Here is a 12178-nt window from a genome sequence, read left to right on the forward strand (position 1 = left end):
TATTATGGGATAGAAGTTTGTCCAACCTAAATCATGGTTCCCCCAAATAAAGTGTTCATGTTACGGGTAGTGGGGAAATCTTAGTGTATGGTAGGGCCTTATCTCTGTCTTGTTAGTAGTATAGCTCATTGGTAATCTGGACCAGCCTGTAAGAATGGTCTTTTCTTGATGCCAGTACCAAGCAAAATAACTGCAGGCAATATTCAGAGTAATTTACTTTACTCCTGCCAAGCTAATGATTCCTGAGAAGTAGGCCTGAAAATTGGCCTTATAAGAACCTTTAAAAGTCATAGCCCCTTGGACACAATTCCACATCTTTTGGAATGCCTGACAGGGTGAATTCTCCATCTTGTAGGTTTTGGAGAAGTTCCTTTTAAAGACTATAATCTCCGTAGATTTGAGCTTATGCTAGTACCCATTAGAAGGTTTCCTATCTGGTAAACTCCTCACTCATGGTACAATTGGTTCTAAAAGGAAAATGCCATTAAAAGAACCAAAAGACAAGATGGATGACTGAGCTGGCAAATAGGTAAAATTAAGATCTAACCATCAAAGGCATTCTACACAATTGGCCACAACTGACCCATAGAGTTAGAAGAGGATAGCGACAGAGTGACCTAAAGTATGTTTGGTAGATATTAAAGAGGAAACTCAGATTCAAATGGAGGTTGTGTGCTGCTATGTTCTCTTTTCCCAGGAAAGCCTGGGAAGTGCCGCTTCATCATCCAGAAGTCTTAGTGCATTTCATTCAGTACTACCTCTGGGATTTTACTTAGGAAGCTGTAAGTAATTGAAACTGCCTGGAAACACTATCTGCTCCCAAATCCCCAATCAGTGTTTAAAGTAGTGCCTGGCCCAGGAAAGCAGGAACTCTCCCTCACCTACTTTCATTCTAAGGAGGCCAGGCTGTTTGGAACCATGGTATTGGAAACAAGTTGGCCTATATGGACGCTGGTGGCATTTAGGGCAGAAGAGTGGAATGCAATGTGAAGTCAACAACTTTTTCTACTTTTGCTGGTAGGAGCTGGAAATGAAATGCCTTTTCTCCAAACATTCCAAAATCTTCTCAGGTGTTACTGACAGTACTCTGAGGACATACAACCAGGAATTCCTGAATATTTTGACTCTGACCTCATTACTGCCTCTCAGTGAATCTTCAGCTACTTATTCAATTCCCAGAATCAATAAGAACCATTGAGAACTACTTGAACATTCTTTTGTATTAAAATCTACCACTCTTAATTCACGGCTGCAGGCAAGTTTCAGGAAGCAAGTGTAATGGAAAGAGAGCTCCTCCATCACTGGTTGATAGGATTACTCACACTCAACTCCCAAGGTTTTCAGGAGTATGTGTGCCTGCATTTGTGTGTGTGTGTGTGTGTGTGTGTGTGTGTGTACAATAGAGGCACCCTACTGAAAGCCAGAAATGATTATACCTAAAATCTTTTTCCCTAGCTGGACTTGACATTTGCCCAAGTTGTGAGGTGAAGTGTTTGAACTCAGGCAGGAAGCTGCATGGATCACTTTCATTCATGACTTTCCAAAGGCATTGAAGTCAGGGTCCCCATGGAACCCCTCCCCTTGCTTCTGTTATGGGATGATGGTGTTTTCTTAACCATCAGGAGCCCATCCTCTTCCATGTTCTTCAACCTGACCCCCCGCCCACCCTTTAGAATGAGGTAACACACCAAAAGTGAAGAGGGACATGGAACACTTTTTAATGTCAAGTCAGAGACAACCCTTCCCTCCCCAATCCCCCAATCCCACCTTCCCTCATCACATCCAGGACCCCTCCCCGAGGCCTCGTTGTTTTCCCAGACTTCTGGGGAGGGAAAAAAAAGATTACCTAAAAACCTCATTTTCTTCTCTTTCATACACACGCACACAAAGTTGGAAAATTAAATAAAGTAAACCAAGAGGATTAAATTCTCCAGTGGTCACGAAGGCATCAGAGAATCCCGTATGGGCTAAAGCAAGTGGCTACTGATGGCTTAGTCTGTTCAGTCGCTTGCTGCTTGTCAATACCCCGCGGCACAATGGGGAAAGATGCCACCTGTGAAGACCTTGGCTTCACAGAGCCACACCTGGGAAGGAGAAGCTGCGCCTGCAATTAGTTGTTTTTTGTTTGTCTTGTTTTTTTCTTGTTTTTTTTTTCACTTTTTATAAACGTCTCTGACATGTAAATAACCCAAGGAAATAAAAACGCAAGAGCTGATTACACAATTACCAGTAAACTCTATCATCTTTTAGGAGACCAACACACAGCTAACGCCATATACAGCATGCAGTAATGTCTGAGAAAGGACCCTGCTGAGAAATAAAATGGCTAGAACTTTAACAAAAAAAATATATGTATATATATATATACTGTATAATATATGTCATCAAAAGAAGCATAGCCAACAAACTCAAGATACAGTGCAGATCACGCTTTCCATTTCTAGACAGGATGTAGATAGCATAATATTGTCTGCATTAAATGCCAGAATAAGGAGAAATCTGTAGCGCTGGTGGAGATGTTGGTTAAATCGAGTATTTTTTTTTTTTTTGGTGGATATGCCAAATCCTGACGGGGTGGTTAATGCCCAGTGTCGTATCCACCAGTTGTAAACCTAGTTAGAAAGCACACTATCCATGTTTAACGTTTAATGAACATATTTCTCTTCACCCCTTCCTCTTGTGTATTTTTTAGTTTTGTCTTGTTTTTGCACTAAGTTCTAGACTCATATCTGAAAATATAATTAATAAAATTAAGAATGAATCAGAATCCCTTATTATCTGTGACATCCGTGCGGTAAAATGAAAAAAAAAAAAAACAACAAACATAAAACAAGGTTTAACCATTCTTTTGCCACTGTTGTTTGAGAGATAGTTGTTGCTGTCAGGCTGTCTTTTTCCATTTCCTTTTTCTTTGCTTTTTAAAAAAGTGTTCGTTTCATACCACACTCCATGGTGGCAGTCTAGTGGGGCCTCCGATAGTCATGTGTGGGTCTGCACGGCGGACTCTATTGATGGACTGAATTTGGAATGGCCGATTCCAGAATCTTCTGTGGTAGGGACAGTTGAATGGGCAGAGTGGTTGAGCGCTTGCCTGCCCTGGCGACAAGAATGTCACGCAGTGCAGCTCGCGGGTGGGTCCGAAGCCAGCTGTGCATTCTTCCCGATTGGGAAAAGAAAGAAAACTCGGTTGTGTCTAAATATCTGCAAGGCAATTTCCAATTTCTTTTTTAGCTTCCCTCCCCCAAAGTATTCTTGGTTCCCCTCCCTCAACTGTGTGTCCCTTTCTCCTTTGTGTCTCTGAATTTCATTTGATTATATCTTATGAAAAATCGGGTATGCTCTGGCTGCTGTCGGTGTCACCGTCGCTGTGGGTTGGTGGTTGCTGTGGCGGCAGCTTGTCCCCGGCAGAGGAGAGTGGCACTCGCATCAAAATTTGAGAAGTAGGTGCAAGACCAGCAGGGGTAATAACCAAATGCAGCCTGCCCTCCTCAAGGAGCCGTTGTTCACCTCACTGACCGCGCCTGGGCCTGGGAAGAGAACACATCTTTCTTGAGCCACTTGGAGTATAGTGGAGGCGAACCCATCCCGTCTCCCAGGCTGCTGTCCCACTGCCTTGCCTCTGACAAGGCGTCCTCTACCTGGAACCCTGGTGTCCAGCTCTACCAGGATAGAGCTGCATTAGAATGAACCCTGGTTGACAGTGCCCCCCAGCTTGTCTTATAATACCCACTATGTCATGACAAGTTTCCCTTGCAAGGAGAGAGCATAGGACACACCTGGAGCCACCATTCCTTCATCATGTCGTAGCATGCTAAGGCCAAGCTCAAGTTCACAGATCAAGTTCAAGAAGAAGGTGGCTGGTTAATTAATACCCTGGGATTCAGGAAAATAAACTCCTACACTGTTTGCTCCAACATCCCCTCTGAAGCCCTCCAGCTGCTTCAACTGTTGGGTGGTAAATGACCTGCTGAAGCCAGAAATCTGTCTGCCTGCTGCAGTGGGAGACACTGGCCATTCTGTCAATAATTCAACTTTAGGGCTTCCGCCTGGAGCATTTGAATTTGACCCCACTTGGACAAGAATCAAGCAGACTTAGTCGGAGTACCACATGCCTAGAAGGTAAAAGCTGGCCCACATGGGATAGAGGTGAGAATGAGGAAATAAACAGGTGGCTTTTGTTGTGCATGTGAAATACCTGGAGATTCACGGACACAAAGGGAGGCAGAATCTTTCATACTGCCTGTCTGGAGTGGGCACCCAAAAACTGTCCTGCAAGGAGACACTCTAACAAGCAGCTAAACACAGAAGGCCAGAGAAGGATGCGGACATAAAATTTCTCAGCAGCTTTCTTATCATTCTGAAACATACCTCAATCTGGAGGCCAAGAAGCCCCCTAACAAATGCAAGTGTGATTCCTGAGCAATCTTCCCAAGTTTGGATGCCTAGATGTATTTGGTACCTAACGGACCAAGGCCCCTTTGCCCCTAGATCATGTTGGCTCTGGCCTGTTCTATGCACCAGATTTGATGGATATTTAAAACTCATCACACATGAAGTCTGGGTCCTCAGAGGGGATGAAAGAACAGAGCCAGAGCCTGCTCACCTGCCTGCTTGGCTGTCCAGCCACGGAGACCCTTCTAGCTGAAGCATACCAGAATGCAACCAGGTGTCTTGGTTCCTTGTGGCTCATTCCACTAAGTTCTAGAACTGCTGACCTGGAGGGTCTCCATATGATTTCACTTATATACACTTTGGGACCAAGCTCTGATTCATATGCAACAGTTAGAGTCGGGACTTTGAAATGGCCTGGATCGCCAGCCTTGACTTTCTCTGGGATCTGGGTTGCATTATTCCCAGGACCAGAACTTCTCGGCACTGCCAGTTCCCATGACTGCAAGGAAAGGGCCTCCTAATGTGCTAACCACCCTGCAGGGCGTGACTGCTGGGCAGCAAAAATCTAAGGGCTCTGTCCCTGTGTCAGGGAACATTCTCTTACCCCAGGTGCAGAGTGGGGCACAGATGACAAAGGCCCTTTCTTAAAAAGCTCCCTTTCAACTTACATTCAAATTCCAGAGATACTTATAGCTTTCGATTGATCATTAATTGTTTGCTTCTTTTACATCCAAATATTCTGTTTCATCATAAACCACCACCAGGAATTCTCTATTTATAACTAATTTCTCTGTTCTCTGCCTAGCATTCTTTGGAATCTGAAAGGAGAGAAATTACTTACAGAAGTTTTCAAAGGTCAGGGGTTATGTGTTTCTCTTCTGTGAGGTATTTTTACCCTTGGGGTCACTCAGAGATCCTTGCTAGGACCTGGGGCTGAAGACTTCAGGCCACAGAAAGACTGTTTCTGAGTCCACTGGGATGAACCAGGCTTTGTGGGAGCCAAGTCCATGTGGAATCCCTGAAGAGCTGGTGGCTGCATCACACACTGTGATCCTGGGTGTGTCCTGCACATCCAGCCCCTAATACTCCTGGATGGACATACACTTTTCCATACAGAGCTCTTTCTTTCATTTATTTTTCATCTGATTTCATCTGCTGAACACATACACACACACAGACACAAGGCACCCAGCTTTGAAACCCCCTTTTCTGTTCAATCTTCCTCCTTGCCGTGTCCACCGCAAAGAAGATGCCTTGAGGCAGAAGAGAAGAAAGGGACAGATGCTTATCTTCAACATCAACTGCTCTCCTCCTCCTGACCTGCAGGGAGAATCCTTGGGAAGTACACGCCACAGGCCAGGCAGACAGCTGGGCAGAGGACAGGTTTGCTCACTATCTGAAATAGAACCTAAGACCTTGCTTTCCAAGGCTCTGCAGCCCAGCAGAGGGAACTGAGTGGGAAAACACCTTCCACCTCCAATACATATGCACAATGATGTGCCAGCACGTCCTTGAGCTCTCCATGGGCACCATGTTCAGTTTCCATGCTGTGCCTTTTATGCTCCTATCGGCTCTATTCCCTGCCTGGAGCCCCTGCAGAGAGCCTGGGCATAGGCACCTGACCTGTGTGTTCTACAAAAGGAAAGAAAAAGGCCACTGAGTGTCTGCCAGAGCCTCCTCATTCTTGTATTGTCACTTTGGCAAAGCTCAAGGGGGCTCTCAGCTCTTCCATTCCAGCCCTGAGGAGGGGCTGTCCTGTGCTCAGCCTCATTCAACCTCCCCATCTCCACCCTCCACACTCTGCCTCCTTACTCTGACCCCAAGCTTTTCTTCCCCACACCCAGCTAATCTGACTGGGATGAGGACGGACAGAAAAAAGAGGGCCAGGGAGAGACTATGGTGATACATCCAAGCCAGGCTGTTCAAACATTCTCTGACAGAAGACAGCAGTGTCATCTCTCCCTTCCATTTTCCCAAAACTTACTAAGCTGGGCCTTGCCAACTGCCGCAGATTTGTTCTTCATGCTAATTCTATAGTTCAACATTGACCTTTCTACTAATCTACTTGAGTCTCCCAACATTTGCAAAAAATCCAACTTCTTGGTAGAGTATTTGCTACATTTCATTTCACAATATACTTGCTGTTTGCATGTTTAGCTTCATTCTCTTGCCTCTCGTTCTTCAATTTCTTTCTGCCCCCAATCTTTGAAACAAATGTACACACATGCCCATAAGAGCACACATGCTGACATACACACAAACGTGTGCACACCTACACATGAGTGCACGCATATGGACGTGCGCCCTCTAGCCAGATTCCTTCCTTCCCCTCTTCTTACAATCTTTCCCCCGCCTGAGATGCTCTTCTCCAGCTTGCCCCACTCCTTGCTCCAGATCCTGCTCAGTACCAGTCTCTTCTTCCAGGCAGCCCTCCTGGACTCTACCTAGTATGCTTTCGCAGAACCAAGTGTACCTCCTATTAAAATACCACCCCAAACTATAGTTCTCTTCATTTCTCTAACAATGTATTTTTCTCGTTTGTTCTGTGAGTTCCCATAGGGTTTGAGTCTAACTGGGCCCATGGCAGGTATTCAATAAATATTTGTTGAAGGAATGAACCAGAATAATGTGACCCAGGCTGACTTGTCCAGATTCACTCTACCTCTGTGTGTTTCTTTCTCCTAAGGTTATACTTGGAACAAAAACAAAAACCCAAGCAAAGCAAAGCAAAAAGCAAAACCAAACAAATGACTCTTCCTACCTTGCCTCTGGCTTTACTTCAATTTTCTCTTCCCAATTCTTTCCACCTTCAATAAGTCAGTGATATACATAGGGACAAAACCATGTTGCTACAGATGGAAAACAGACGACTTGCAGTTGGAAAGATCCCTCCATACTTAATGATCCTCATCTATGAGATTTAATCTGTAGAAACTTAACTTCAGAGGGCTTATGTGACCTTCCCAAGGTCTTTGACCTGTGCCTTCAAATTCAATTCCATTAACTCTAGAGCTGCCTCTTTGGGAGCCTCATGCATTTGCAGAGCATGAAGAGAATAGAGCGCATGAGAACACAGGACCCAACGTTTCTGTGAGGCTGGGGAATGGTGGCCACAGCAGACAGGTGGCCCACCTGCCACCACGGGGCACCCACCCTCACCAACACCAACATGTGGAGAGCAGTGCTGGATGAGGGCTTCTGTCCCGCAGGTGGAGTCTCAGGGGTCTCATGAGCTAGGCCCTCTGAGCCTGTGCTGGCCGGAGTGACAGCCAGTCCCAGCACTCGAGGACATGGCCACACAGGAGAGCCACCATTCTCCGTCCAGCCACACCTGTTCCCCACGCTGGACACCTCTATCACCTCCATTTCATTAGAGAGCTGTGGAGGCCTACAAAGACTAATTACCAAGGCAGCCAAGATCCCAGAGAACGTGATGACTGTCAGTTACTCTTCCGAAACATCTGGCAGCAATGAAAGCCTCAGATATGATACATTTTATTTGTAGCCAAGTGACTCACCCAAGATCCTCCCCCTTCCTTCCGTTTTCCCCTCCCTCCAGCATCCACTTAAGAGAGAGAGAGAGAGAGAGAAAGAGAGACAGAGAGACAGAGAGAGAATGATGCAAGCAAAGGGCAGTGTGCAAGGCCAAGATCTAAAAAGATGACCGTGAGCAACTGAATATGCTGAAAGAGGCAGGTCTGGTCAAGAGGAGACCAAAGATAGGCTATTCTGGGCTCTGAGAGGTGTTCATTAGTGTCGCCAGCAAAGAGGAGTTAGACTTCTGCAAGAGGAAGCCACCCAGGGGAGAATGGTGTGAGCTTGAGGATGGGGATCATCTCAATGGACATACAGGCAACCAAAAATCAGGGGACGTTTCCCCCTGGGCTGCTTCCTGGGGTTAGCCAAGGAAAGAGAAGGGGCCTTGGAGGAAGGTGAAGAGATTTTACATACCCTGTCCCCACCAAGGCAGCACTGCCTGAAACAGAAACATACCAACCTTTCCAAGGGGTCGGCACAGTAGTTTTCACTTCTAAAAGAAATTAAAAACAGGCCACTGTTAAGGTGGAAAGCGATCACGTTGCCCTCAGATGGATTTTTGAGCAGGAGACAGCTCTCTTGGTCCAGGGATCTGGTCTCCTGTGCTGAACTGACACACCCAGCCCTCTTACATGCACTCCACTCTGATTTTCTAGGGCAGCTCTAGCCACAAGAGGTAAGTTGGGGGCTGGGGAAGGTCAGTGATGTTTCTGATTGGACTGCTGGCTCAAGCCAAAGCAGACATATTCTTACTGTCTTATGAAGAAGGATCGAAGACCTTGAGGCCCTCAAGCTGATGTTTCTTTGTGGAAAAACACTCTGTTGTCACCAGGAAAGCCCTAATTAGTTGAAATCTGTATATCTGATATATAAAGTTGGTTGATAGAAATACATCACAATACAGCAGTTTGTATTTAGGCTCTGCTTAAAATGTGGAAGTGTGGCTGGCATTGAGCTGCACATTTTAAAAACACAGCTGGATTAGGTTCCTTGTGCCAGAGGAGCCCAGGTCTCAGACAATTGACTTCTCTTGATGAGTCAGGCTATCAGGGGAAGCAAGCTGGCCCCATATGACTTCATTGCCACCAGAGCCTCACATTTGGGCTGATACTGTTGCTTGTGCTAGGACCGTCCATTCTGCACCCTCCCACCTTGTGGGAACATTAGGATGTCAGCTATTCTCCATGGGCTAGAAAGAGAAAGGTCACTATTTCTTTGGCCAACTTCAAGTGTCAGAACAAATCCACAGAGCCTCTAGTACTTTGTCTGCTGATAGCACTTGTTCCGCCTGGCCTCAAATGGTGATGATCTATATAACCCTGTACCTCCCTCTTGGCTAGAGACCTCTTCTTTTTTTCCCAGCTTGGATATAGAAAGGGCAGAAATGTCATTAAAGTCATTTGAATTCCCGAAATACTTTGGGAATCTATGCTCTCTGTGTAAAGATCCTCTCCTAGACAAGGAAAGAAAAGCTACATATAACTCCACTTGGACTCCAATAAAACACGTGGCTTGAAATCAGGGATTTCATACCTGTACATTCAGGCTCTCAGTCTATTCTTTATGGGCACCTGAGATGTGCTCTCCCTTCTCAGTTTAAGTGGACAGCCCTGAGATGCCACCATGGAGATATAAAGATGAAAGGAGTGTTCTTTGATCAAAACTTTTTCTGACTCAGAGAAAATCAGATCAAATCCAGGACAATAGAGAGAAGCCAGGATTCCTCGTGCTGTGTTAGCTTTCCATTTAGCAAGGACAGTCCCATGGAGTGGTTGCTGGGCCCTAGAACCCAGTCCAGGAGCTAAGGTGGGTTCATTCAGCTACCATGGATGTATTGCCTAGAAGGAAGGTAATTGGTGGGAGGAAGGACAGTTTGAAGAAAGAGGCTTGGGGGACGAAGCAGAATTGGCCTTTCAACCCAAAACTAGAGTGTGCAATATAGGCTATGTATCAGGAAATGCAGCCATAGAAGAATGGAGGCTGTTCAGACTGTGACAGGAGAAGGACCCAGGGAAGTTTCTGTTGTGCAGTTTGGACTGTTTCAAGTATCAAGGTGGAGATGCCATAAGGAGTAGCAGGAAGAGAAATAAATTGAAAACATATGGTCCCTGTAGCACTCCAAATACTTTTTTTATGAGACAAAGATATGAAAACAATTTCTGCTTAATCGTTCCCCTCCAAGTGTTTTTTGCCCACTGAATCTCTAGCAGAGGCTACTTGCAAAAAGGTCAACTGTCTTCAGCTTCCTTATAGGTAATGGACTATTTGGCTCTCATCCTTGAACTTCGTTAGAAATTACACTTGGGCTTTTCCATGGAACAATGTCTCAGTGCTTCCAGTTAGTTAGGTGCACTTCTGTCCCTACCCATATCCCATCACAGAGTGGGAAGATGTCACCAGGAAATTCATGTGTACTAACCTCTTGGGCTGCACTCCAGCCCATTGTTTTGATTTGTTACTAAGAAGAGATGCAGAAATGTTCCTCTATATCGCACTTGATGCACTGTCATGAGGCCTCCAAAAAAACTGAGACCTAAACCGCCAAAGCTGGTGCTGGTCATAAGCCCCACTGTGCAACCCTACATACTTTGAGTGACACTGTGCTTATCAAGGCAACAAATAGTCCCCCAAAAAGTCAGGCATCTATTTTCCTCTTCAAGAATATAACTGAATTATAATGAAGATCTTTTTGTTAATGACATATTAACAAAAAGCCAGGCAGAGTAAGGAAAACAATTTAAAAATAATAAAAAATAAATAAAAATGAAGGGCAGTCCATGGTGGCCCAGCAGGCAGAGTTCTCGCCTACCCTACTGGAGACCCAGGTTCGATTCCCAGTGCTTGCCCATGCCAAAAATAAATAAATAAATAAAATTAATTAAAAATAAAAATGAAATGTACCCCTTCCCCAAGACTTACTATGTGAGACATTGCTAAAGTCAGCATCTTTGGTTAGTCTCTAAAGTGAATTTTTGGTCATCAGAGCTGTTACTTGTAGCTGATTTCAGGTGAGCACAAAGTTGGGATATGTGTTGAGTGGGCAGAGGAGAAAGGATTTGCAGGCTGTCCTCACATAAGTTAATACAACCTTTCTAGAAGGAGGGTGAAGGAAAAGTCTCGATGCCTTCTGACCTTCTGCTCTTTAGACACACATGTCAAGTGCCATAGAACCTACATGTCACTGGATCTCTGGACCTAATTAATTATCTTGAATCCTCTTCAGGAAAAGACCAATTGTCACTCCCTACTACAGTTGTTTTCTTGAAATATATAGAGTCTGCTGTGATCCTCATTCCTTAATAAACCTGTTTAACGGTCATTATGAGGTCTGTGGGCATTACTCAGCTAACCTTTCCCAGCCCACTGATACTATCAAATGCAGCTCAATGCCCAGGTTATAGAAGACAAAGGGGCAGTGGACAGGAGATGTGCACCTCTGAGCTGCTGAGCTTGCAGTGTGGCCCTGTATATGCCTGCGGCACAAGTCCAATGAGGGATGGAGAGGGCTGGTGGGGGAGGGGGGTGCACAACTGGAGTTCTTATTTATAACAGAGGGAGCCTTGGACTGCCAAATATTAATATGAAAGGGTGACACGCCATCTGTTGTGTTTGCTATAGGGGAGCAGAGAAATGTTTCAAGGGTGTCAGAAAATGCTGAGGGAGAACAAACTTTTCTTATCAGAATCCTTCTAGATTATCCAGATATTTGTTAGCAAAATAGCTTCATGTGTCTCTTAAGGCCAAGTGTTCCCTCTCAGTGAAAATACATGTGTTCATTGAATGTTCCTTTGTATTTCTGAGATAAAGTGAAGACAGTTTGGGGACATTCCCTGAGGAGCTAAGTAGCTCCCTCTTCTATTGACGACTAGCCAAGAAGTAGGAAAAAAAAATCTCATGATTCAGTGAGGTAAAGCCCCCAGATGTGAGGCCCATTTCCTCTAAAATCTTCCAAGTTATATAAATGATTCCAGCGGCGTCACTGAGGACCAGCTATTCAAGTCTGTAGATGTTTCAGGTGTGACAACCTACAGTTTCCTGGCCCCACCCCATTCCCCTGCATCCAGCCAGGAAGCTGCTGGGATAAGCAGTTGAGAATATCCAGGAAATCCAAAGACTGAATTGACATGGAGGTCATTTCAACCAATCTATGACTTCCTAGTGGAGGGGAGTGAGGCCCCAGCTGTGTCGGCGGAGTGAGGCTGCTGATCAACCACTGGCTCCACGTTCGGGCTGAGCCACCAGGGAAGGT

The 12178-nt window shown here is 45.3% G+C and overlaps 1 protein-coding gene across 3 annotated transcripts in view; it reads right to left on the reverse strand.

Moving 5' to 3' along the window:
* Nucleotides 1–1706: 1706 nt before the first annotated feature.
* NTM (neurotrimin) overlaps nt 1707–12178 on the reverse strand; it is a 1015613-nt gene continuing 1005141 nt past the window's right edge. For 2 of the 3 annotated variants that reach the window (XM_077112407.1, XM_077112408.1), the window contains 2 exons: nt 8390–8422; nt 1707–3527 (listed from right to left, as the gene is read on the reverse strand). In XM_077112407.1, the coding sequence (XP_076968522.1) occupies nt 3427–3527; nt 8390–8422 (134 nt within the window). In that variant the 3' untranslated portion in view covers nt 1707–3426. The remainder of the gene's footprint in view (nt 3528–8389; nt 8423–12178) is intronic. The other variant, XM_077112409.1, reaches the window with a different exon arrangement.

This window comes from Tamandua tetradactyla, chromosome 8, assembly GCF_023851605.1.
Source record: "Tamandua tetradactyla isolate mTamTet1 chromosome 8, mTamTet1.pri, whole genome shotgun sequence".
Taxonomy (NCBI): Eukaryota; Metazoa; Chordata; class Mammalia; order Pilosa; family Myrmecophagidae; genus Tamandua; species Tamandua tetradactyla.